The sequence below is a fragment of the Drosophila arizonae genome, chromosome 2, assembly GCF_054131065.1.
Source record: "Drosophila arizonae isolate 15081-1271.41 chromosome 2, UAZ_ARI_1.0, whole genome shotgun sequence".
NCBI classification, from domain to species: Eukaryota; Metazoa; Arthropoda; class Insecta; order Diptera; family Drosophilidae; genus Drosophila; species Drosophila arizonae.
The window spans coordinates 24,190,580-24,218,238 of record NC_142922.1 but is presented as its reverse complement, the minus strand read 5'-3'; the positions used below and the strand labels follow the sequence as shown (position 1 = coordinate 24,218,238).

The 27,659-nt window shown below is 42.3% G+C and overlaps 2 protein-coding genes and 1 pseudogene across 5 annotated transcripts in view; 1 reads left to right on the top strand and 2 right to left on the bottom strand.

The window, feature by feature from the left end:
• Positions 1-8,078: 8,078 nt before the first annotated feature.
• On the bottom strand, positions 8,079-10,016 carry gskt (gasket). The gene has a single exon (XM_018019163.2). It carries the CDS (start codon positions 9,730-9,732, stop codon positions 8,158-8,160), a length of 1,575 nt encoding a protein of 524 aa, XP_017874652.1. The 5' UTR covers positions 9,733-10,016; the 3' UTR covers positions 8,079-8,157.
• A 268-nt stretch (positions 10,017-10,284) lies between these two features.
• LOC149270606 (uncharacterized) lies at positions 10,285-11,804 on the top strand (annotated as a pseudogene).
• Positions 11,805-12,501: 697 nt separating this feature from the next.
• The window catches only part of LOC108621697 (uncharacterized), a 63,948-nt gene continuing 48,790 nt past the window's right edge, over positions 12,502-27,659 (bottom strand). Inside the window, exons 12-18 of one of the 4 annotated variants that reach the window (XM_089463137.1) lie at positions 27,371-27,655; positions 27,162-27,308; positions 26,935-27,081; positions 25,507-26,845; positions 19,356-20,164; positions 14,790-14,798; positions 12,502-14,735 (exon numbers count right to left, since the gene is read on the bottom strand). In XM_089463137.1, coding sequence (XP_089319263.1) covers positions 14,624-14,735; positions 14,790-14,798; positions 19,356-20,164; positions 25,507-26,845; positions 26,935-27,081; positions 27,162-27,308; positions 27,371-27,655 — 2,848 coding nt within the window. In that variant the 3' untranslated portion in view covers positions 12,502-14,623. Of the gene's footprint in view, positions 14,799-19,355; positions 20,165-25,506; positions 26,846-26,934; positions 27,082-27,161; positions 27,309-27,370; positions 27,656-27,659 lie in introns of all 4 variants that reach the window. The other 3 variants (XM_089463138.1, XM_089463139.1, XM_089463140.1) reach the window with 3 other exon arrangements.

The window sequence follows — 27,659 nt, the reverse complement described above, 5'->3', positions numbered from 1 at the left end:
TGGGGCATGTTTTATTTTAGTTTTTTTCCATAAGTATTTTTATACCCTGAACCCATTGAAAATGGGAAATCAGGGTATAATGGTTTTGTGAAAAGTATGTAACAGGCAGAAGGAATCATCGCAGACCCCATAAAGTATATATATTCTTGATCAGGACGACGAGCTGAGTCGATATAGCCCTGTCCGTCTGTCCGTCCGTCCGTCCGTCCGTCCGTCCGTATGAGCAAAAGGATCTCAGAAGATATAAGAGCTAGAGAGCTGAAATTTGGCAAGCATACTCGTGTATACCATAGGCAGTACAAGTTTGCTTTATTTTTTCGATAACTCATCCGATAACTTTTTTATCGAGAATAATCGAAAAATCGACAATGTTTTTTCAGCTTATTTTGAACACTTTTAGACCTGGAGACTTCAAATTTGCGTTGTATATAAAGTTAATGGATACAAAGATTTTGTAATTTACAGATTTTGGATACCACGCCCCCTTCGCCCCCAATTTGTAAAAAACGCATTTCAAGTACTAGAGACTTGTGCTTTGAAATGTACACACATTTAAGCCATATGATTACGCTCTAAAAGTTTCATTAAGATCGTATGTCTACAAAAGAAATTATTCAACAAATAAATTCTCGTTATATTGCCCACACTGCAGTGCAGCCCAAGCGCAGCCGCTGCTAGCTGCGCAGTTTGCAAAGCGCGTGCTTATACGTGCATGTGTATGTATGTGTGCATAAAAGAAGTCCAGAATGATTAGAATATCAGTTTGGAGGGTTCAGGGTATCTCCTAGTCGAGCAGTCTCGACTGGAGCCTTCTTACTTGTTTATTTTTTTATTTTTTTATTTTGGCAAAAAACTTTAATGCCTCCCCATGTGATTTGCATTTTTTAATGGACTGTAAATGTCAGGCGTGGAGAAAGCTCCCATGCATTCATATGCCACACCGCCCATTGCCCATTGCTATTTCTATTGCTATCGCCTTGCGCACGAACGAGTTTTGAATAATTCTACATGCAGTTCGCACTTTTTTACAACATTTTTTGTTTCGGCGGTCCCGGCCAGTGGGAGCTGACGGTAAGCCGCTTACTTGGACAGTTGGAGACGTTCGCTCGGAGGCTGCTGCAGAATGCAGGCGCTTCCTGGCAGGAGCCACATGTGAGGAGGCATCCTGCTGCCATCTCCAATGAGTTGCAAAGCTGCTTTCGATAGCCTCGACTGGAGCTGCAGGCCTACGGCTGGGCTCCGTGCTTATGCAAAGTGCAGCCTTCTGCCATGAAATGGGTTTATGTTGATTTCCATGAAGGGGGAAATCAATTTGAGGCACATGGAGTGTGAGTGTGAGAAATAAGAAAGAAATTCAGCACGAGGCACAATCAAAACTTTCCTAATTACAAACTTGCTGCTGCTGCTGCTGTCGAAAAATCAGCTTAATACAATAACTGCGCAACTGGCTGGTAACTCAATGCGGCCACGCCCAGTGCCCATTGACGCCTACGGCTCAGCCCACTTATAATAAGTGCGAAATAAACTTGCGTTTTCAATTACCAGCACCAGGAGCTGAAGTCTTGAGCCTGCTGCCAGGCATCAAAGGATATAGAGGACGCCGTCTGCTGACAATGCCAAAATGCAAAGAGCAAAAGCACTTGAAAGAGCTGAAAATAAAGAGCAGAGAAAGAGCAGAGGCTACCCGAGGGACAGGGGAAAGGGGACAGGGGACGGGCGACAGTAGCTGAAATCGTTTTACTGCCAATTCATACTGTGTTATATACCCTGTAAATAGAAAATCTACGGGTGGTGTATGCTAATTATAGAAGAATTATTATTTACAAAATTATATATAAGAAAAATATGAATTAATCGATTTATATCTATTTTTACTTTTTGATAAATATTCGAATAGTCTTTTGTATCAATCAAACTATATTTATAAATATTCATTTAATTAATTGCTATTTCAAACCCACACTTGTTATGTATATTTAAAATTATCTATGAAAATATTTTAGTAACATTTCTTTATATATTGTTAACAAATTTAAAATAGAAAGAGCGGACAGAAATAATAAGAAGCAAAAGAACAAAAATCGTTTTTAACATTATCTCTCTTTCAACATTAACCAAAATCTTAACATTAACATTAGCAATACCATTAACATAAACAATAACATAAACATTAACAATAACATTAACATTTAACATAGCTTGAGTATGTTCAGCTTTACCTACTTCTGCTCATCTTTTTCCATTCGTTCAGCTCCTCTTAGAGCCGATTATATATTCGAGATTAGAGTTAGCTATGCGTAAGCCCAGCCACCGGTTGGGTTATCTCGACTTGGCACAGTCTGTTGGCGTCTTAATTTATTTAGAGCCATGTGCAGTTAGTCATCTGACGACATCGGCGCATCAGAAAGCCAGCCATTTGAGGCTCTCCGGCTGTAAAGGATAAAGTTTATAATTTCATAGAGTTACCCGCTCCGCATTTCCGGCAAGACAACGTCTTGAATTTATGCACTGAATTAATTATGCACGTACGTCGCGGGCTTTTGGCTTTGACTTTGACTCCATTTGCCAGCTCCAGCTCCAGCTCCAGCTGTGTTTGCGCTTGCGTCCGAGCCGGGTCGTCTGCTATGCCTTTGTCCCAGCCCATTTGCCAGTCTGGTTAGTTTGTGTTTGGTGGCATCGTGGCGTTGTCGCCGCATTTAAAATAATTGCACCGCCCTGTCTGCATAAAATGAAAAACTGAGAATTGGGAACTGGGAACTGGGAGCTGAAAAACTGAAACTGGCAATTCGTGTGAAAAGTTTACACAACGCTTTTGGTATAAGCTTATAATGGATTTGTTAGCGGGTTTGTTGCGCTTCACTCGCAATGCCTGTGGCCTGGTGTCTGTGCAACCGCAACAACTGGAGCTAACCCACGGAGCTGCTTATTGGTGGCTTCTGCGTTCAGCTAATGTAAATTATGGATAGTGCTAAGTGCCTGAGAGGCCTTGAGCTGCCATAACGACTGCAACTTAAATGCTTGACTTCATTTGCATAGAAGTGCGCAAAAAGTTTCATAAAGTACGAAAGTTAGTTGAAAGGCTGGAGAAAGTAGTATTTATTAGCAGGCGCTGATACAAAAAGTAATGCTGAGATGCAAAAACTTTGGCAAATGTGCGATGCATGTGTGATGATGGATAATTTGCTTAAATGAAATGGAGAGTAGAACTAAATGAATATGAATACGAAACTATGAGCAGCTTATAATGAGAGTATAGATGTATAGATGATAAGATGAAATTGGAGAATATTTTACTTTTACGGCTATTCCTATTGTCGTTTTCCACTTAGTGCTTGCTGTCCTAAAAGTATGCAATATAAGTTTATGAACCAAGAATGTCAAACCTCTTCATCTGCTTTTCATTTCTGTTTGTCTAGTTACTAGACTCTAGTAGTAGTATTCGTATTAAGTTGTCTTCGTATCGGAGAACCGTTTTTTCATAAAATTATAGTTTAAAACGTATTGCTGGATATTTGAGCTGGAGAGAAATGAACTCAGTCATTTTATTTTATTTTTATTATTATAGGTACAGGTAAAGATAAGAAAGATATTAGACATATATAAAGCAAGATTCGGTCATGTAGGTCTCATACTTCTACTGATCTCTCTGCAGACCTTTAGGCAAAGGCATCCTGGGTGAGTGGGTAATCTCTTGAGGTAAGGGTAAGCTCTCATATTCTGTCTCCAATTTGTATCCTCTTGATGGTTCGCTGGAAGTCTTTGTAGATCATGGGACCTCGTGGATTATTCGTAGCATTGAACAAATGTTCATAAATAATATCAATCAAAAAGCAATTCTAATATGCTCACATATTTTTGTATTGAATAGAAACAAACAAGAAAATGGCGCTCAGAGCTTAAATATAGACAAAAATACATTCTTCACATTTCAGTTTTAAGCATTTACTACATCATTTAGCAATTGATAGAAGTGTAGCTGTAAGATATTCGGTTACTATTTCTCTAGTTTCCCAGCTATTGCTTCTGCTTATCCTATCGCTCGCTCTGGTTATCTGCCTTTAAGCTCCATCAGTTGCTGTCAGTTGAGCTGTGAGCCACTGTGAAGGTCGCTCAGATTTCACAAGCGGAGATCCCTATCAGTACAGAATAGAAACAGTTATAGCTGCACAATGGGCAAGATTCATGTCGCAGTGGCAGCTGCGGCAGCTGTGGCAGCGGCGTCAACTGTCTGACTCGTTTATTTACGCCGACGGCGAAACGTTGAAAGCAAATTGATATTATGTGGATTTGGCTTTCACTTTGGTGGTATCAATAGGCGAAATCCTTTGCCAGTGCCCCACGCCACTCCAGCTAAGCCAAGGATAATGATTATGTTGCGCAACGGGCGAAACGTAAGTGCTGGCAGGGGCCCCAATCAGCCAGGATAGACAAGCGCCTTTGCATGCCACGTTGGGGCTTGGGGCTTGGTGCTTGATGCTTGGGGTAAGGTCGGCACTCTGTGCCTTGATGCGCCAGCATGGTATTTGTAATCGACGTGCGCTCAACAACATGGAATAATGGAAGCTGAAGTGATGTCGAGGCATACTCCAAGGCATTGCAACTAATTGGGTTTCGCTTAACGCTCTCTACAATGGGTTAGAGCCAACCGCAATGATGGAGCGGCTGGCTGCGTGTCTCTGTGCCACTTGATTGGAAAATCAAACTAATTAAAAGATTTCAATTAAATGTCGAGCAATGGCAATGAAACGACTTGGCGCAGTAATTCCATTAAAATGGCAAATCAATTTCAATAAATTCCAAGCGGCTTGAAAAGCGCACAAGGTAAGCGCACCAATTGAGGGCGCAACGACACGCCCACAAGTCCGCAAGACGCTGCCACATGCTGCTGCTGCTGCTGCTGCTGCTACTGATGTTGCCACAGCTGGCATCACTGTAAGCGTCATAAAACTGTTATATGCTGACAAATCTGTTAATTGAATCGAGAATCCAATTAAAACTTCAATTTTGCGGAAACTTTGCGCTTTTGATAAACTTCAAGAGCATCATAAACGGTCAACGTGCGGTCCCCGATTTCATTTCACATGTCGACGCTTCTGACAACACTTTGCTCGCTCTGTCCAGCTTCGCTGGTTATGCAAAGGAAAAAAAAAAAAAAAAACAGAAATTAAAATATTACAAAAAAAAAAATTGTTAGAGTTCTGTTTTACGCACTTGAAGCGTGTAAATTCAATAATGAATTTATGTGGGCATCGCTGATTGCATTAAAGTGCGCAAAATTTTCTAATTTGTGTGTCGACGACACGCACACACACGCCCCCCAACGTGCGGCCCCCTCTGCCTTTAGTTAATGCCCCCTGCGTGCTTCTGCCTCTGGCTGCATTTGAAATGCCTGCACGCAAAAATAGTCAAAGCAAAACCGCAAGCTGCGCATAACTAACTGAAACTGCTTTATTTGGACAAACCACAGTAGAGCGCATCAGCCCCAGCCAGCGCTGACCCTCTCCATGGCCCACTGCGCCCTAGGGGCAGCTGCCATGCACAAGCAGCAACAAAACAAAATATCTGAATACCCTGTAGAGTTGAGCAATGATTTAGGGCTTGAACAGTTTAATTGAATTATGTGAATTGCCTTCTCTATGCAATCAAGATTTCGGTTTGCATTGTCTATAGCTAGCTGGGCAGATGATATTTAATGAAAATTTGAATTACCAGCCGAGCATATTTCATTATAATATTACAACATGAAAAGCGAGTTTCTGGAACAAATTTTACATTTTAATTAGTCTCGAGTTAATTTCAGCTACGAATGTTTTCCGCGTTTCATTTCAGCTCAGGGTTTCGAATAACAACATTCGCCATGTGGCTAAGTACTCTTTAAGCCAGGCAAAGAGCACGGGCTAAATGACAGCGGCTCCTATTACCCATTTCGGCAGTTACACAAAGCCCATTAAAATTGCATTTAGTGAAAATTTATCAGTGTGCAGAAAGGTAGCAACCGCAGGCGCACTTTGCATTCGGTTAGCTAAAAGTGTGCGTGCCCGGAAACGGAAATAAAATAACTCTGGTATCACTCGGCAGTCAGCCAGTTGCAATGGCAACCAAAATGGTCGCGCCCCTTCTCCCTCTCTCTCTCTGTCCCTGTCTTTGGCTCTCGCCCACTCAACGCGTGGCACGCAGTTTTGCATTTGTTTGTCTGTTTGCTTGTGTGTTGGCGTGGGCGTCAGGCGTTTATGCAAATGTTTGGCCCGAGTGCTTTAACTGAAAACACTTTAACCGCATTCACCTTGGGCGACTGCTTGTTAGTAGCCATTGAAAGCAGCTAGAGATACAAACTCCATGCCATGACCCAGTGCCTGCTCCTGCTCCTGCTCCTGCTCCAGCTGCTGCTCCAACTCTAGCCGTGCTGCCCAAAAGGCCATAAAATGCCTGCAAGTTAGAGCCTTGGCCTCCAACTTTCCCCAATGGCTGTTGCTGCCGAAAAATGTTTCATTGCTTTAGGTGGCTTCTGGCACCCGCATACAGGGGTAGACATCTGCAATCGACTTGTGTGCCACACCTCGCCGAAAGTCAGACATTTCTCTCGCTCTCTGTTCATGGTTCCATGAGCTGCTATTATATAGTGTGTAGCATACCGTAATCCTCCTTCAGTCAAAGGTTTTGCACGACCAACCGAAACACTCTCTGCTAAACAGACACGCTCACACTCACACACGCACTCCCACTCACACTCACACATGGGGGCAAACACTTTGGCGTGTTTATTATGGAACTGTTTTTGCCGCCCTTGAAGCGCTGCTCTTGGGGTTGCTACGTCAAAATATGCCCGAACTCGCACTCAAAGTCCTGCTGGTACTTAGTAGATGAACTCGTCGGCTCAGATATTGTTTGATTAAACACATTAGCATTCACAAACGCTTTAAACCAGATTAGCACAGAGAGTGGAACAGGATGAGAAGAAGTCTTAGATGTGTTACTAATAAATTCAGAGTAGCTACAGATACACTTACATGCTGATAAGAAACATTTGCTAAGTCATCCAGGCTCTAGACAAACAGATTCAGGATTTAGCGTGTTTTCAATAATAATTCTATTAGCCGTGTCGAGTAGAGGTAATCGCATGCTTAAATTATAAGCATTCAGCATTAAGAGGTGAATGCTGTGGACAAGAACTTTCAACAACTTTCCATATAATGGGTAGGTGTTACTTAGCGCCTTTTCCAACACTGCCACTTACAACGGCCAATTACCACAACAACTACAGCAACAGCAGAAAGGCGAAGGCAACTCGAGCTGGTGAAAACAAAACAAACATTTTCTCTCACGAAATTTATCGTTTGCATAAATTTGCTTTATTGCCCTGCTCCTAAGCCCCGTGGTTGTTACAGTCTGCGTATGTAAGTGTGTGTGTGTATGTGTGTGTGCAGGAAGTGTAAGTTTCGTTGGCAGACCAGGACAAGGCCATTCACAACAACAGCAACAACAAGGAGCCAGGCGTATGGCAAATGTGGCAAGCAAAGTTTTCCATTATTCAATTTAACTAATGAAACTGAAAATTCATTTTACCACATTAACACACACACACACACATACACATATATATACACACACCCACATAAATACATATATATGTATATATGTATGTATGGGGTTGCAGGACGATGGATGGGACAGGAAATGTGAGCCGTTGCCGCCAGCAGCAGGACATGTGTGCGTGTTGTTTTGTAGCCTGCTCTAATGTACGGCTCCTCGTGGTTTCCTTCGTAGGTGTGCGTGTGTGTGTGTGTGCGCGTATGCGCTGGGCTCTATAAAACGCGAAAATGTATATTTAGATGGCAGCTAGGACTATGTCCAGGACAGCGTCCAGACGTCACACAGCCCCGCACTCTGGCAGCATTTCAATAATTAAGCATACTTTCGGGCAATTCCATGCCCATTCGTCGTGTGTCTGGCGCCTGCCTTTGGAGCAATGTGACGACATTTCGACGACCTTATAAATGATGTGACCAAAATGTGCGTTTAGTTCATTTATTTAACGCTGCCCCTCACCCGGCGCGTCGGGTGAGATTTACGAGCTCTGATTTCGATATACCTTAAATTTTTATTGCTTTCATCAATTGTTGCGTTGAGGAATTTGAGGAACAACAACAATAACAATACTTAGTGTTCATCATCATCTAGATCATCATCATCTGCATTCTCGTCGTCATCATCATCGTCGTCGTCGTCATCGTCATCGTCGTCGTCATCGGCATCGTCGTCATCGTCGCCGTTGTCATTGTTATCGTCCTCGTCATCTGTCTGCTGCTCTTCGAGCTCATCGCTGGTGCAGGGGCTGTCGGAGCTATTGTACTGCTCCTCAGCTCCTTGCTCGTCGGCAACATCTGTTATTGCTTCCTCCTCGCAGGGGTCTGTTTCTGTCTCCTCAAAGCATACAACCGTACTGCCAACATGGTCACCATTTCCCAGCTCCCGTCGCTGGAGACACTGTGGAGTTGTTGTTCTCTGGCCGCGGACATTATCCCCCGGCTTAAGTACCACATCTGATTGATCCTTGAGCTGTTTCCGCAGTGTCGACTGGTTGCTGTCCAATCTGGGTGAGTTGTCCTCGCCAGCGGCATACCGATTGCCGGAGCTGCCCGATGCATCTTGCTTCTCCGTGCCTTCGTTTGGCATCAACATCGCCACCAGCTTTGGCTCGATGCTCAGCTCGTATTCCGTGAAATCGAACAACGGCGGCAGACGCCGTCCGTTGGGCAGCTGCTGGCCGGGATCGTTGCGCAGCTCATCGAAGAAGGAATGCGCACAGGCCGACAGAGGCGTTATACGGTCATTAGGTGTGTAGATAAGCAGCTTGGATACCAGATCTATGGCCTCGGGCGGTGTGCGAATGCGAAATACCTTGGGCCAAGGATGCGCCTTTAGCTGCGGCAACTTCAGTTGCTTGTAGTTCGGATTCATGTCGTGGAGCTGTTCTGGCGTGGGCGTGCCCATCACCTTGACAATCTCAACGATCTGGTCCACGCCCGAATCCCCGGGAAAGATGAGCTGACCCAGCAGCAACTCGGCCACCACACAGCCCGCACTCCACATATCGATTTTGGTGTTGTAATGCGTGGCTCCAAATATAAGCTCCGGAGATCTATAGTATCTAGAGCAGATATAGGAGACATTCGATTCACCCGGTGTCAGTTGCTTGGCGCTACCGAAGTCGCACAGCTTGAAAACGCCCGTCTCCGTATCCAGGAGCATATTCTGCGGCTTGATATCCCGATGACAGAAGCCGTAGCTGTGCATGAAGGCCAGACTTCGAAACATCTGATACATGTAGAGCCGGATATAGTTGACGGGCAGCGTTTGCTTAGCGCGCGCATATTGCCGCTCCACTTTATAGAGCGTTTCGGGCATGAACTCCATGACCAGATTGAGATAAACATCGTCGCGCTTATCGCCACTGGAATAGAAAAAGTATCTGAGGGTTATGATATTTGGGTGCTTAAGCCTTCGCATAATCTGGAGTTCGCGATTCTTGAATCGGCGATCCTGTAAAACCTTCTTTATTGCGATCGGCTCATTGCTGGGCATCAGCTTGGCATGAAAGACAACGCCGAAGCTGCCGTTCCCAATTATCTTGCTGTCCATATAACTGATCTCGGTCATCGTGTCCGGGCCGTAGCCGGCGGTGGCCACCACAGTGGTCAGCTTGTTGTTTATGGTGGAACCCTTGGCAGCCATTTTGATTTCAAAATATTGATTTTTTCCTTTGATTATGTAATCTGCTAGCTTATTTACTTTTTTAAATAGATATTTTTTTTCTGTTTTTGACTCTATTTCAGATTTTTATACAAAAGACAAATAATAATGACCTAATTTATGGGGACTAGACTAATGAATCAGCCTTTCAAGACATAAGTATATTGGCTGTTTTTTATATTTTTGGTTAATTCCTATGTCCCTATTTTACTTTGGTTGTTCTACCGACCTGTAGGTCAATACCTACTTGATTTGCACAGTCAACACGTCATTTATTTGCCAACTAATCGACAGTAATCCAAAAGTTCTCTCTTCTCCTGGTCGATTCGTATTTCATAGTATATAACCCAACAGTCATTTAATGGGTTTCTCTCTCAAGAAATATATTTTATCTGCCTTATGCTTAATCCACCACCTGCGGTTAGGCAATGCTATATATATCGCACTTTTCTGGCTAAATCATGCTGAGTTTTGTAAGCAAAGAGCTATTCAAATTATTTTAAATACGCTTCTCGTCTCACAAACTAACATTAGTCGCGAGCGAGAACTGAGTGCTATTAGTTCACTCTGAAAAGTGTCCGACCGTAGTGAATTATAAACCGCGTGACAAACATGAGCTTGAGTACAGAAATTATAAAATTTCTGTTGATTTTGTTCAATGTCTTGAGTTTGGTAAATACAAGAAATGTTTTCATTATACTCATTCACGAAAGTGAAATGAGTACGGAACACATATCCTCTAATTATAAGGTATCAAGATTTGCTCGATCCCCCCATTTGGGCGTGGCTAATGGCATTTCAGCAGCCATGGAACCCGGTTTCTAAGCAATGACCAAGAATTAAACAATAACGCCTGCTGGGGCCTGGTGAATTGAATCTGAATATATAGCGATTTCTACCAATTCTGCTATATTTTTAGAACTATCAGTGCTTTAAAGCTTCAAATCTAGAATATATACTCAGATTGACAGCTCCAATTTAATAAGCAGCAATGGCAGATACATCTACGCCCATAACTGTTTAAATTAGGAAGTCAGAATAGCTGTAATATAGTCTAAGCTATGTCCATATTATGCATTGCTCGCTGTACTAATTGAATTTTATATCAGATATACTGAAACTTATTCACTCTAATGACTCGTCAGGCTAAATTTATTAATGTTCCAATAATTGTTTGACTCTGAGCGCCCGCATTTAGAGATACCACAACTGCTAACCAAGTATGACTTATCTGAAGTTTTGCAGTATGTATAATGCGAGTGTCGCTTTGCTATTTCAGATATGCGGACTGATTCTCACTGTAATGGGAACCATAATGGTCTTGCAGATTAAAGACGTGTCTGGCTTTGCGGAAATGGTATCTATGAACACCGTAGCGATCGCAACCTTGGCAATCGGGTCGTTTGTTGTTACGATATCGCTACTGGGATCGTTTGGATCGTGAGCTTTCGTTTTATCTCTGGTATAAGTGCAAATATATATACATATGTATTACTTTTCATAGTACTCGGTGGTCATGCTAATTGTGTTCCTAGTGCAACTGACTTTTGTCATCTATCTATGGACGCAATATTACGACATCCTCATGGGCGTACTCACATTTATTCAAACTGTGTTTGATCAACGAGCAACAGATTCCAAAGTTCTGCATACATTCGAAAGATTTGTAAGATAATCATAAAATGAGCGTTTCTTAAGAAACGGAATTAAACAGCTCATTGCTTTGTTTAGCTTAAATGCTGAGGCGCAAATGGAGACAACGATTACTATCGAGATGGTAAAGATATTCCCGGATCCTGTTGCGGTCTTGCAACTGCAGAGACCTGTCGAAAACCTTTCCCAGTTCGTTGCAAAAATGCAATAACCATTGTTTGGAACTCATCAGCGAGAATTATCAAATATAGTGCCCTAATACTTTCTGGAATAATGGTAGTAATCTCATCAGTATATTAATTGCAAATTGATCTAATTATTTTTACTTATAGCTCACGATTTCTCTGATGGCCACTTATATGGTCAGAAGGATAAATGGAATGAGCAGCGCCAATGAATGATGTGATGGTGTTGATATATAAATAGAATCTGCCTTTCTGATACCCATTCTATTTTAAATTGATCAAACATCATAATAATATTCAGTCTATGATTGAAATATATTTTATTGCTTGAATTATTGACTTTCACGTTAACGTTGAAGCTTTAATAAATATTGTATTACCAAACTCAATTTGTGTATCATCGTTTAAACGAAAAATGCTCTGATTCTTTTCTGACAGCATGTCGAACGATCAACGTAACCATACTATATATTTCTCATCAGGATAAGCACCAGAGAAACAATACCTGATCCGTTCTAAAACTGCTCGTTGTTTGTTTCAAATCATCATGAAAATTCATAATCAAATATGACACTCTGAGCTGACAGAGCATGCCTGACTGTTGGGGTGCAGGGTAGCACCTAGTCGGGCACCTGACAACACAGCATTCTTATCTCTTTTGGAAGCTCCTTCGTTTCGCTTATCATCCTGATACTTAGTGTAGCTTTCTACTCTTATGCGCACTCAGTTGTAACTCAAGGAATTCTTTTTGTTTGCTTCAAGTTGGCTAATTTCGAGTCCTTGTCCACGTTCGACTTGAAACTTGTTTGCCATTGTTCTCTGTGCTGTGCTCACTTGCTTATCGGGCGAGGTTCAGAGGTTTTGCTGTTTCTCTTCCACCCTGGGGTCAATAATAACGAGTCTAGATAGTAGATGTTGTATAAAATGCTTTTATTTTTGCAGTTATTTTGTATGTAGTATATCGTTTATGTATATATATATGTGTATATATAAATATACATATATATACATAAATATATATTAGATATATAAAAGTGACACACTCATTGTAAAATCTTGTTAGACACAGATACATATATAATATTTAATTTTAAGTATTCGTTCTTTTTTTTTTTATTTGCTGCTGATTTTGAAATATTTCCCATTTAGTTTCGTTTAAGTGCTAAAAAATCGATCAACTTACAAAGGGTATTATATTTGTTTGTTATTAGATTTATGGTATTTATTTCATATACGTATTTCTTTTATAAGTATTTCTAATTAGACCACAAAAAGTTTGTATTTCATTTTATTAAAATTAAAATTATTTTTATAGTGGCAGTGTTTTAAAATTAGTTGTCGTTTTAACTAAAGAGCAGATGGGCAACGGCTAAAATAAACTCATATTTACATAATACACACACACATAGGCAGATACACACACACACACGCCCACCCACTCACACACACACAACAAACCATAGATAAACAGATATTTGCGCTTAAATTAGTTGCAAATGATTAAACTAAATTGGGCTTAAAATATGCTCGAACTTAGTGTGCTGTACGTTCGTGTGTGTGAGTGTGTGTGCGTGTGGGTATGTGTGTCTGTACGTGTGTTTATTTGCGTGCTTGTGTGTATGTTCTTTGTGGGCTGCGCTTACATAAATATTATTGAAATTGCTGGACGTTGTTGGCATAAGTAAGTAAGTTGTTTATTTTTATTATAGCTAGTTTTATAATGTTTGACATACATACATATGCATATTTACTTGTATCTCTATATATAAATGTGTAATATAATTTTATTAAAATTACATTTATGAGCTACTTAATAAATTTATTTGGCTTTGCTTTTCTGCTTCCGCTTCTTGTTAAATTTCTCCATTGAAGTAAAATTAAATTTTACATAATTTTCATGCTACTTCTGCGGCATTATTTGTATGCGTATCAAATTGGTTCTTAGTAGTTAATAAAAAAGCATATTTAATTTACTTGCAGGCCTCCCAAACACACCCACATATACACACACACACACATATTCGAAAGCAACGCACGCATAACAATAAAATTTTATATTTATCGCTAACGATTTCCTTGGCCAGGAAGCGCAAGTGTCTTTGTTGTGTGTGGGTGTGTATGTTTGTGTCTGTGTGTGTGTGTGGCTAAGCCTCAACATACATATATATATATATATATATATATACTCGTAAGCATAAATATATTTTTCTGCTGCCTGCTTTCGGGAGTCTTCCTTTTGCTGTCTGTGCGGCACGCATATTTTAATAAATTTTATGCCGCTGAAATGCGCGCCGCTTATCATTAACGCACAATTTATTTTTGCTTTTATGTTGGTGGTAGTCTTATTGTTGTTGCTGTTGTTATTTGTGTGCCTTCTTATCTGTGAGTTACATTTGCTTTTTTGGCTTTTTGATTATTTGCTGCGCATCGTAAGCTATTTCAAAAATTCGTCGTATTTTTGTTTGTTTGTTTGTTTATTCTTTTGCATGCATATTTTAAAGTGTTTTGCTTAGCTAATTAGTTTTAAGCATCTGTACACACACACACACACACATACAGGCAGTCATACTCTAAACACATACATACTAAAGATTCGTTACAGACATTATCTATTTACATGTTGGCAGAATGTACATTTAATTTGCAACGACAAAGCCCGCAACGTTGTTGTCGATTCGAAAGTTTTGCGCAACTTTTGGCCCAACGGCTTTTAAATGTTGTTCAGTGTTGTTGATGTTGGTTGCTGGTTGCTAGTTGCTGATTGTTGGCTCCTGGCTGCAGTTGTTTTTGCGTTGCATACTTTTGTGCGAGCGCTCGCATCTAGTTTCCATTTAACTTTGCTCTTACACGTGATGTGGCCATTGTTGTTGCTGTAGTTGCTCAGAGCCATGCTTGTTGCTGCTGCTCGAACAGTTGCTGCTGCTGCTGCTGCTGGTGTTGTTGTTGTTGCTGTTGTTGCTGCTGCTGTTGCTGTTGCAGCCAAAGTTTGCAGAAAGCAGTTGGCGGGGGCGCCGAAGGGCAAACTGTGGCAGCTGCTACTGCAACGTGCTGCTGTTGTTGGTGTTGCTGGTGTTGCTGGTGTTGGTGCTGTTGCTGTTGTTGTTGCTGCTGCAGGCTCTGGCCGTGGTCGTTGTGGGCGGGCGTTGGCTATTGCAAATTAAATTTAGCTAATTCTCACAATTCTGTGCTCATTTCGCTTACAATTGCGCTCTGCATTGTTGTTGTTGTAGTTGTTGTTTTAGCAGTTGAAGTTGATGTTGCAGTTGCAGTTTGATGCGGCATGAAATATAGAGAAGCAAACATTTGTATATTAGAAAAAAGTCAAAGGTTGTTCCTTCCCCTCGCTATGAGCAATTACATGTGGCTAATCCTAGTTGTGAAGTGCGTGTGTGCATTGGCATGTGATTGAGGTTGTGTGGTTGTGTGCTGGTGAATTTGTTGGTGGTTAGTTTGTGTATTTTTATTTGTGTTTCTCTAAACTACTGTGCGTATACGTTATGCGTTTAAATACACAAAGCGAACATAAAAGCTCTTAAAATATTACAAACTTTATGGCCGGACAGCCATTAAATTATTTAAGCGCTTGAAAAAAAAGGAAAATTTATATAATATTTTTGTAGTGGTTGCTGAATGTATATTTGTTTTTATTATTATATAGTTGTGGCTTTTTGGGCGCCGCAACAACTCAAATAATTACTTCACTCAATCATAACGATATAAAAAAATAAATAAATAAACAAGTAAGAAGGCTCCAGTCGAGACTGCTCGACTAGGAGATACCCTGAACCCTCTAAGCTGATATTCTAATTATTCTGCACTTCTTTTATGCACACATACATACACATGCATCCACACGCACGCATAAGCCTGCGCTCTGCTAACTGCGCAGTAAGCAGCGACTGCGCTTGGGCTGCGCTGCAGTGTGGGCAATATTATGAGAATTTATTTGTCAAATAATTTCTTTTGTAGACGTACGATCTTCATGAAACTTTTAGAGTGTAATCATATGGTGAATATGTGTGTACATTCCAAAGCACAAGTCTCTAGTACTTGAAATGCGTTTTTTACAAATTGGGGGAGAAGGGGGCGTGGTATCCAAAATCTGTAAATTACAAAATCTTTGTATCGATTAACTTTATATACAACACAAATTTGAAGACTCCAGGTCTAAAAATGTTCAAATTAGGCTAAAAAAACAAAATCAATTTTTCGATTATTCTCGATAAAAAAGTTATCGGACAATTTATCGAAAAAATAAAGCAAACTCGTACTGCGTATGGTACACACGAGTATGCATGCCAAATTTCAGCTCTCTAGCTCTTATAACTTCTGAGATCGACGCACTCATACGGACGGACGGACGGACGGACGGACGGACGGACGGACGGACGGACGGACGGACGGACGGACGGACAGACGGACAGGGCTATATCGACTCAGCTCGTCACGCTGATCAAGAATATATATACTTTGTGGGGTCTGCCACGCCTCCTTCTGCCCGTTACATACTTTTTCACAAAACCATTATACCCTGATTTCCCATTTTCAATGGGTTCAGGGTATAAAAAAATAGAGACCAAAAGTAACAAATAAAAAACATGGCCAGCACATAATTCCGTAGCTGGCGTTGTCGACTTTTTACAAAGACATTTATAAGCTTATCTCTCTGTCTCCGTCTCCGTCTTCGCCCCTCGCCCCCATCACCGATTCGGCCAGCGCCAGCAAATTGCGTGCCTCAAATTTACGAATGCCACTGTGGCACTTTCAACATTTTCAGCACTTTTTTCTGGCCCCCATACCAATATTTAGTGTTTTTGTTGTTTTGCTGTTAGCCAAAAACTGCGTAAAGTTTTGCCGGGCTGCCTTTTGCTTTCTTACTTTCACTTGCCCCTTCAGCGTGTGGCACAGAATGTCGCGAATCGATGTGCAAAGCAAACGAAACGAAAGGAAACGATACCAGAACTTGGCTCTCGACAAAGAGCAGTACTTTTTGGCTTATTCACTATACACACGCACAGACTATCCTGTTAAGGGACAGACAGAGATATGAGCTTGATTTTCTCCAATGAGTGATTACAGCCATAGCGGATCACAGTTGAAAGTTCTATTTGATTCTCATTATACTCCCAAACAGATGGTCAAAAGCAACAGAAACAAAATGTACTAGATATTGTGGGTACGAAATGTTTAATTGGAACTGAGCACCATTAAAGTAAGTTCGATTTATAAGCAGATCTTAATTTGGGTCAGAATTTTATATGAATTTAATTTATTTTATAATATATATATATATATATATATATATATATATATATAAAATTAATAATATTTATAAATAATATTTTAAAGCAAAAAGAAGTTCTACTTGCTCGAAATTTTCTATTTCCAAATTTAACAATTTTTTCTTTTGGGTTTCAAATTATTTTTTACCTTAATCATATAATATATATATATATATATATATATATCCTGTTATATTCTACAACTTGTATGCATTCATAGGGTATTTAGCATTCCATTTCGACTTTTGTTGCTTTTTGTTTCAGTTTTTCCCACTGTCTTTTGTCTATTTGACTGGGCAAAGTATTTGTGCGATATGAAATTGTTCTAGTACGCGGAGCCTTTTTGCCTTTCGTCGCCTTTGTTTTCTTTTTTGTTGTGTTGAAATTTGTATTTATGTTTGGCTAGAGGTCTGGCTGGGCACATGGACGAGCACACAGAGCGGGAAACGTCATTTGCCGGCGTTCGCCTACCCTCGTAAATTTTAATGTTTTTGCTTTTCTGCTTTTGCCAGGGCCATCATATTTTCAGCTATGCCTGTGTATGCCTGTGTGTGTGGGCTCTTTTATTTGTGTGTTTGCCCGATATGTGAGTGTCTCTGTGTGTATATGTTTGGTGAAAATTATGTATATTTTTAGCACTTTCGCTTGTTTTGTTTTCGCTTATCGAGTTTGAAGGTCATTTGCTTAGCTTTCATTGCAATTTTTGTTGTCGCTTCTACCCGAGCTGAAATGGGTGTGCGTGTGCGTGTGCGTGTATGTGCCCTTGAGTGTGATATCATATCTTCATATAGTATGTCTGAAATGGATGTTTGCCTGCCTGGCTGCGCAGTTAATTTGTTGTGAAATTGTCATTTTGTTGCTTCAATGGCTGCGTGCAATGCGGCGTATGAGTAATATTTGTGACGGAACTCAAAACAAATGTAAATGGACGGCCAAATGTATGGCAGGAGAAGACCCTTCGGATGCTCTAATGAGGCGCAAACAGAGCCAGGCCGGCAATCGGCAATGGGCCAGCCAAGGCCTGGGCACAGCAAAAAGGCCATACTTGGACCCATTCTCAGTGCAGGGGCAAATTTAAATTGACATGTTTAAAGTCAATTTGCGCGCTGCCTGAACTCTGGCTCATAAACAAGACAGCTGGCACGCCCACAATCGAGTCAGCCCCCAGTGGCATACCCTGCCCGCTGACATTAACCTATTCATTTGTAAATGGGCTGTCGAATTTCGTTGTGGCATTCGCATTGTCTTCGCGTCACATAAATATTTGTGCGCCTTTTGCCATGCCGAGCGTAAAAACGTAGTCGGAGTAGCAAAAATAAACAAACAAAGACAGGAGCACAACAAGGAGCAGAGGCAGCAGCAGAGACAGCGGCAGAAACAAATGGCGAGAGGCAGCCAAATCAAATGTAAATCCAAAATGAAAGCAAACGCACCAAGTGAAATTGAAATGAAAACGAATGTAACGCGGAAAAGTCTTTTCCATTTTCCTTCATTTCCCCATCATTGTCATTGTTGCCGTTGTTGTTGTTGTTGTTGTTGTTGTTATTGTCGCTTCCCGTTGTTTCCAGTCTTCTGGCAGGCAATTGAAAATTGGCAGCTGGCAAAGTGCTTTGCCTTCGGCTTTGGCTTTCACTGTGCCAACGCCCAAGGAGCCCCACTGCGCGGCTAAAGGCCAAAATCGAAAGCAGCCGCCAAGGGAGCTCCTGCCACACCCACACACCCACCCTGCCACAATGCCACAGTGGCACAGTGCCTTGAGCCACGCATAGGCCTAACAGGCACATTAATACATAATTTATAATGTTTTTATTCTGTTTTATTTGGCTGGGGCTTAGGCGCTCTTTAAGCCATATCGTTATGTGTGCGCGGCTTGTAGAGCAATTTGATTAAGAAATTTCGCGTCGAGGATGTGGATGAATATAAGTGATTTTACATTGAAGCAGCTGGCAGAATAACTTGAGCACCTTTTTAAATAATATTGTTAACATAAACGTAAGATATTCAAGTAATTGAGTGGAGATCGTTTGCTTAAAACTAAGCTCAAACTGTTCGTAATTTATTCTGGAATTAAACTGCAATTTGTTGCAATGTGAACTGGTATACAAAAAAATTGGCTTATTGATTGTTGGAGCATAACAATTCAAACACAAAGTCAATTGCGGATTCAATGCACATTCTCTGGGATCAACATCGGACTACGTTTCACTTTTAACGCTGTGGTTGCTGTATTTGCATGCGGGTGGGTCAAAGGGCGCACCTACTTAAGGCTAGACTTCAATAATACTTGCATTGCATGTATTTGCTTGTTAGCTACACACAAATTGATATTGAACTAAACAAATAAAAAATGAAAAAGGAAAAAGGAAACACTACTGAAAGAGCCAGAGAGCTCTGGCCAAACAAAGTTTACGGCAGAATTCAACTGAAATAAGAACAAGGGAAAAAGAAAACGAAAAAGGAAAGGAAAACTAAGAAATAAACTTACCGGCGACTACTTTGTATAATTGGCGATAGGATTATCTCTAAGCTGGAGGAAATGTTTTGATTTTGTTGTAAATTCGAGTGCGTATTGGAATTGGTTCGTAGTGAGTTCGTTGCGGCAGCAACTGTTGCAGCTGCTGCTGTTGTTGCTGTTGCAGTTGCTGGTGCAGTTGCAGTTGCAGTTGCTGTGGATTGGTGTTGCTGTTGGCTGGTGGGGGATGTTGGGTGGTCACTGGGTGGCGCATTCAAATTCGGATTGGCATTCGTATTGGAGTTGGTTTGGCTACTATTGCTATTGCTATTGCTATTTGCATTCAATGTGGGACAATTTAACGTTTGGTTGGCTTTTGTAATTGGCAATGCTTGTTGCTGTTGCTGCTGCAGATGTTGCTGTTGCTGCTGTGCATTGGTGTCGTTGGCACACGGCTGACCACTGTAGACATTCGCATTGCAATTATCTAGATTAATATTGGCCAAAGCGGAAATGGATGCCACTGTTGTTGTTGTTGCAATTGCATTACGATTGCTATTGCTGTTGGGGCTGCTGCTGTTGCTGCGGCAGTTGTTGTTGTTGTTGTTATTGCAGTTGCTGTTGCTGTTGCTGTTGCTGTTACTGGCACTATTGTGGCTGCCCGTGGGTGACATCAAAGGAATGTCAGCATCAAACATATCCTCTGCCTCAGCGGCCTCATCGTCATACACATCATCGGTGTCTTCGGTTTCATCATTAGTTGTGGTCGCATCCGGTCGAAGGGCCTCCAAAACGGCCATCACCTCGTCCTCCTCGCTGCAGGAGTGCGATGAATGCATTGCCTGTGCATTGCGATGGGTTTTTGCGTTTTGCGGATTTTGATTTGAGTTTTATGGAGTATTGTTGGGGGTATTGAAAACACAAACAAGGTTTAGCTCTCTTGCAGGGACTTTGGGTCTACATACAATTATGAACTAGAACAGGCACTATATATACAGAATCACGAATTTAGCACAATTCATCATGCACTTGCAATAGGAAATATGTTTAGCCACAGACTTAATCAAATATTATTGCTGCTAATGCAACATCAACATTAGCAATAGACTAAACAAACAATAAATAATTACTATTATTACATATATTTATATATGTAGGGGCAAACATGCGCCATGCTTCACTTATTACTAAATATGCAATATGTACGGTAATAAATACAAAATAATAATATAGGGACATACATGTAGCACAAATCAAAAAACTTCGCTGATTGTGTACTTTGTGTACTTTGGTGTAATTGAAATTGAATTTAAAAATCAGCTGCACGAGCTGGCGATGTATGCACATAAATTTATTATTAGATCCGCAGGCGGGCAAATTTTAATTACATACATTCAAATCCTGCGTAAAATACTCAGCAACAACTACAGCAACAGCAACAACAACGACGACAATTCACAGCCACAACAATGTGAACAACAGAATGGCACATGCCAAATGCCAGTGGATGGAGTTTAACAAAAGCTCGCCTGATTGCGTTCATAAAGTGACCGCCGGCTAAACACCTGACCAAAATCGGGTAGTCGAGACAGCAGGAGGTGAGTTGAATTGGATGCTCATGCCACAGGACATGCTCTCTGCGGTTTACGATTGATTGCATTCCCATGTTGCTGTTGTTGCTGTCGTTGTTGTTGTTGCTGTTGTTACTGTTGCTGTTGCTGCTATAGACAACCACAAAAAGGCCACCCGTAAGAACTCTTAAGCTAACCAAAATACATTCAAGTTCCCTTGAGACTTGAAAAAGTCCAGCTGGACAAGGAAAAGATTGCTATTTTATAATTTAAAGTTTCATGTGTGCTAAATGAATTTGAGCTTTATTTAGTTAATCGAAAAATGTTTCATTAAATTAATATAAACTTATTCCAAATAGAATTAATTTGGTAATTGAAACATCTTCAGCTGTTCTCTCTTTATGCCGGCGACTCAATCTCAATACACTTAAAAGCTCATTCAATTTGGCCAAAGACATGTTTGCCGTAGCAGATTTGCTGTTATTATGATTGAATTCATACCCACACACACACACACTTAGTTCGGGGCACATGTGGCTGAAGGTAAACATAATGTTTCCTTACCTCGACTCCACTCAATGTTTGTTGGGAGTACAGACATATTCATTGGTAAATAAGAACAGAAAGGTGCATTCGCAAAGGGATCTTTAGTTAGCATATGGCTATCTATGTGTCTGTATCTTGTGGATACAAATACTTGAGATGCTGGTACATGTCTCTCTCTCTCTCCATCTCTCTCTCTTTCTCTCTCTCTATCTCTCTCTTTGTGTCTTCGTGTGTGTGTGCTGGCAGCTTATGCTTTTGGCAGCCAGCTGAAACTTTGCTTATGTCTGGCTAAGTTTGTTTTGTGAATTTTCTTGAAGTTTGTTTGATTTGCTATTAATTAAAATTGCATTCAACTTGAAAATTGTATTTGTTGCCTTAAGAGAGAGAGAGAGAACTTATCCGATGAGAGTACACCAACGCCTTTAGCCATTCCATCAATGATCAAGCTTGAATTGTAGCCTAATGGAAACACGTACGGGATTGCTTAAATCAGCATGAATGAAGGCCGCAGAGCGGGTGGTGCAGGCATTCCTAGCTTCTGGCTGAATGTTGAAATTTAATTAATTTTCCTCCACTTTTGTGGGTGTGCCCTTGTCTATAAACAAGTGTGTGTGTGTGTGTTCGTCCGTGTGTGTTAATTAGGCATAGTATAAAGGCTCTCTCGCACACACACACACACACGCCCCTTGGCTCTTTGGCCCAAACGCAAATGCATCAAATTGCCTGACAAAAACGTTGGCGGCCATGAAACGCCCCCCGCAATTAGCAGAGCCCGCTAAAAAGGACTCTTTCAATGTCTGGCAACTGTCAGGGCCAACTGCCAGCAGGCGTGTCAACACACTCACTCGTCTAGATAATTATTACCTACACTCCCCGAGCTCTCATTTTTTCACTATTTGCTCAACTGAGCATTTTGTCTGCATTTTTTCATGCAATGCCATCAAACAAAAAATAAAAATATTGAAAATGTTTTTGTTACAAATAAAAGTTCACATAAATATTAAAAGCGACAGATGTCCACGGCCAAAAGACAAAAGACCAGCTTAGAGCTTACATACATAAAAAGGTTAAAACTGAAAAACGAAAACAAAACAAAGCAAAAAGTTAAAAAAAAAAAAAGTATTTAGCCGTCGCCTATTGTCTGAATGATGCATAATTAAATCACTCGCTGTGTGGCATAAATAATAAATTCAATTGTAAAACAAACTTTTTTCCAACATTTTCCGCACTATTTGAGTCGTAAATTGTTTTCTGCTCATAAATCAATCGCCAGTGCAAAAATATTTGCTTTTTGTGCTATTTTCCCATAGATTTTCTCTTTGTTTTGCTTAAAGTTTTTTCTGCATATAGAAAACAACAATTTGAAATGAAAACCCACTGTGTGGCTTATATTGATGAAGTTCTAATGCTTTTCCATTCCAGTTGGGAGCGCGCACCGGTAGCAGGCAAAAATATGAATAAAATTTGCAGAGCTGTCTGCTTTTTGTTTTATTAAAACTTTTCCAATTGCGAACTGAATGTAATAATATATGGAAATACTAACGAGACATGGTATGCGCTTAATTTTATTTTGTGAATATATTTTTTAGTATTTTTGCTGGATTGCAATAATGCATGTTTACTTAATTGGAAAGTGATTTTAATTGATATTGCAAAAACAGAAACAATTTGAAGTGTTTGATAGAAACTTTAGCGTTGTTATGAAATTATTGCATTTACTGCAGTGATAATAATTAAAGTTATATTTTTGAAATGCCTCGACGGAGTGCTCTCACTTATATTCAATTATTTCATTTATTTTCCAATTGCATTTGGTTACACTTTTGACTTCATGATACTACGCTGGCTGGAATGGCCGTTTAAGTGAAATGGCTTTAAGCCAAATAAGCCTGGCCATAAGTTGTCGCTTTTATTGTTTACCAATTGTGTTAATCTAGCATTTGTTAGTGTATGTCGCCTTAGGGCGACGTAAAACAACAACAACAATAGCAAATAGCAAACAATATTAACAATAGCAATAACAACTGCAGGCGCTTGCTCAACTCTTCGGGGGGCAGCGTGAAGTGCGCACTGGCCAGAAGACGGCAACAACAACAATCGAAACTTTTGCCACATTAAATCAGTAAATTTATTGACTTAACTGCTTTGGCAAGGACATGCTACATGCTACATGCTACATGCTACAGCCACGCCCACACCCATGGCCACGCCCATGTTTGCCTTTTGGGCTCAGTATCTTTTTTGCAGCGTGTGGGTCTGGCTTTATTGCTATCTCTGTTGCTCTGCCCGTGGCTGAGTTCCCCGAGTTCCTGACTTGCTCCTTGCTGTGCTGTCATAATTTTTGATTTGCTTGTTTTATTTGATGTCCTTTGGCTGTTGCTGTGCTGCTGCTTCTGCTTCTGCTGCTGCTGCTGCTGCCAGGCGCTGTCTTCGCTTTGCTAAGCTGCCTCCAGCTTAGAGAAAAACAATTTTGCAAAATTTATTTTATAGCAAAATTATGCCAAACATTTCGAGAATGTTTCTATGTAGTGGCTGTTCTTGCTATGAAGGCCATTTGTGACACACATAAATACACACACAAACACATGCCACATGTGTGCGAGTGAGTGTGTGCGTGTGTAAGCGGGTCGAGCTACGCTCTCACAAAATTTATTTAAGAATTGTAAGTATTTCTGCTGTGGTAGCTGCGAAATTTGTGCCATCAACTTGACTTGAAATTATTTGCTTGGGCAACCCACTGGACCCACTGTGAGCACCACCCCGCCGCTCGCTTTGCTCTTACATAAACTTGGATAATGTAGCGCAAATAGTTGCTTATTATTTATGCTGCTTTATTGCCCTCCAGCCTCAGCCTCAGCCTCAGCCTCAGCCTCATCCTCAGCCGCCACTGCTCTGGCCCACAATATCTTTTGCTTTTCGAGCAATTTGTTTGTTTGCTAGACAAAAATTAGTTGGCATATTTCTCTTGTTAATTAGTGGTGCGTGAAATTGAGCCCGAGTTTATGTCTACCAGTCTGTGTGCTCTGGGGCAGCGCTTTAAGATGGTCCGTGGAAAATCCTTTCATCTAAAATTGATTGATCGAACTGAGCGGGAATGTATAATCATGGGAAGCTTTGCTCTGTGCCCGGCGATACATGGAATCGCATATACATTTATCGCAAAATACATTGCTGCAATTATCTGTATCTTAAAGATACGTGGCTTGAATGTGTGTGTATGCCTGTGTGTGTGTGTGTGTGGCTGCGCCCCACGCCTACTTTCGCGCAGTCTATTTAAGTTAATTAAATTCCAGTCTATGCGCCAGACACCGAGCGCAGATAGCAGCAACTTTATTTGCAGACAGCGCGTCGTTTTTGATAACCCACACAAAGGAACAGACACAGACACACTCACACACTCACACTCGCAGGCGCCCACACACATGCAGAGATAAGTGTGTGCATGCAAAGATAAGTGTGCATGTAACTAAAGCCAGAGCAGGAGTCCTTCTGGCCAAAGCACCGTCCAATGTTACAATGTTTACAATGAGTCTTACAAAATAATCAACATAAAAGCTTCAGTTACTTATTAGACGAAAATATAAGAGAGTACAGTACGTAAAAATGTATACATATAAATGTATATATGTATATGTAGTCATATATATGGCTATAAGCTAAAGCTAGAAATTAAGTATACGTTATGAGTGCAGGGCCTGGCCTTGCCTTGCCACTGCTCGTTGCAGTGGCAGTTGCAATTGCCGTTGCTGTTGCAGTTGCAGCTAAGTACATAAGAAACGAGGTGCTTAAGATAGTACAAATAAAATACGAATTCAATTAAAAGGCGGCAAATATCAAATGAAAATAAAACACAACAAAACTTGAACTTAAGCAGCTAAGTACACACACAAAGGGGGAGAGACAGTTGGTGGGGGGAACATGCAACACAAACAAGGATGCCGCAAGACAAAGGACGGTGAGACAACAACAACAATAACGATACGAGGCAAGAGTAACAACAACGAAACATGCTACAGGTTGACGCAACATGCGTAAGAGATGCGGGACTGCGCCTAGGGCTTACTCACAGTTTGCTGCGCTGAGGTGACATTCGATGGCGCGATATTCTGTCCATGCTGCAGATACACTAATGGCCCACTGTTGCTCCCAGTGCCAGTGGCCCCGCCACTCGCCGACGCCGACGCCGACGCCGACGCCTTCGGCTGCTGCACAATGGGCGGCTGCTGTGCGGGCATGACGGCGGCGCCTTTGTCAAACTGATAGTACATGACATCGTTGGCGGGCGCCGAGCCACCGTACAGGGGCGCTGGCGGTGGCGGGGGATCCGCTGTCTGGGCGCCCGAAATGTGATACGCGCTGGCCAGCTGCCTGGGCGAGCCAGTGCCGGAGCCGGTGCCCGAACCGTTGCCTGAGCCGTTGCCAGATCCAGAGCCAGAGCTGCTGTTGTTAGCAAGGCCCGGCGGCATCTGCGGCATTTTGTAGTTGTAGATGTAGGGACGGTCGTACTCGCCGCCATGGATGTAGGACAAGAAAAGATCAGATTTGGCCGGCTGCAGGCCAAAGCCACCGATGTGTGGGGCGCCACCAGCTCCGCGCTGGCCCAGCGCACGATTGTAGCCAGCGTTGGAGACGCTGCTGCTAGCATAGTGGATGGGATAGCAGCTGGCATTGGCCAGCTGAGAGCTGCCGCCCACTGCACCACCGGTGAGCAGCTGCGTCTTTGTCAGACTCTGGCCGGATAGACGACGCGTGGGCACGCCAATATCCGATTTGGCATCGCGCCGCTTGACCTGCGCCGCACTGGACGATGGGCCTTGGTAATAGTATGGGGCAGCCGGATTGTTTGGCCACTCGACGAAGCTGCGTTGCCTGCTGAAAGCACCACCACCACCACCACTAGCTGACACCATGTTACCCGTGAGATTGCTGCTGCTGTTGCAGCTGGCAACGCCGCCGCCGCCCGACCCTTTGCCCAGCGCATTGTTCAAACTGAACTTGTACTGATTATTCTCAAAGGTCGTGTAACTTAGCAGACGATTGCCGGCGCCGGCGTTGCTGCTGCTGCCGCCCGAAGATGAGTTCGGCGGCGTTGAGTTAGTAGCTGAGGCAGATGCGCTATGCACCGGTGCCAGGCTCGGGTTGGGATTGTGATTCGGGTTAGTGGACGAGGAGGAAGCGTATTTGTAATTGGGCTTCTGCTGGCGCTGCTGTTGTGCGAATAGTGAGCGCTGCTGTTGCTGTTGATTACTCACAGTCTGTTGCATGAGGCTGTTGTAGCCGCCGTTGTTGCCGCCGCCGCCGCCACCACCACCACCACCACCACCGGCGCTGCCAATCGACTTGCGGTGGCTGCCACTTGAGGCGCCGGAGGATTTGTTGGTGCCATAGCGTGTGCTGTCGCTGGACCTGCCAAAGATTCAAAACAATAGACGGTGAAACAATGTGGAAGAAGAAGTTTCAAGTGATTAAAGTTATCATAGTCGTGGGTCAATTACCTTTCCGAGGAGTAGGCATAGTCCTGATCGGCACCCAGTCCCGAGTCCGTGTGCTCATGCGAAACGCGCAGCGCTGAGTTCTCCAAGGGGCTCAGATTGGAGCCGGTGGGTGAGATGAAGTCACCCATGCTCATGCTAGACATCATGCTGCGAGCGATCAAACAAACGAGATATGGAGAGATGTGAATTCCGACGACTTTCCCTTGCGATTCGCTCTTGGGACTTACCGCACTAGGCCATGCCCATTGTTGCGCTCGCATTCGCGCGAGGAGATTGTGCTCGCCGAGCGTATGGATCCGTTCTTGGGTGCGCCACCGCTGCCGCCCACGCCGCCGACATTGCTATCATGCGGATGAGAGCTTTGGTAGTAGAGTCTACAAATCGGCAATATGAGAAACTGCCCGAAGCAGTCCTAAAACTCTGTGGCTTAACTCACCCTCGAATGCGATCCACTCGATTCTTCGCCTGCCCAGCTCCGGCCGAGCCGCTGCCATTTGTGATTGTGTTGCCCGATCCGGTGCTCTTGGCGCCCACGCTGCTCTTGCTGTTGCTCTTGTGGATCTTCAGATTGGAGTTGGAGCGCTTCGAGGTCGTCTCCACCACGGTGTAGGGAATCTCGCGCAGCTGCTGCTCCGACATGCCGGCGGTATCCACCAGATCAAACTGCAGGTGCTTGGCCAGCTCGCTGTTCCACATGCGACTGCGGGACTCCGACGGAGATCTGT

What these genes read in the sequence shown, in the direction of transcription:
- gskt (XM_018019163.2), bottom strand. Translation starts at nt 9,732, where the DNA reads ATGGCTGCCAAGGGTTCCACCATAAACAACAAGCTGACCACTGTGGTG.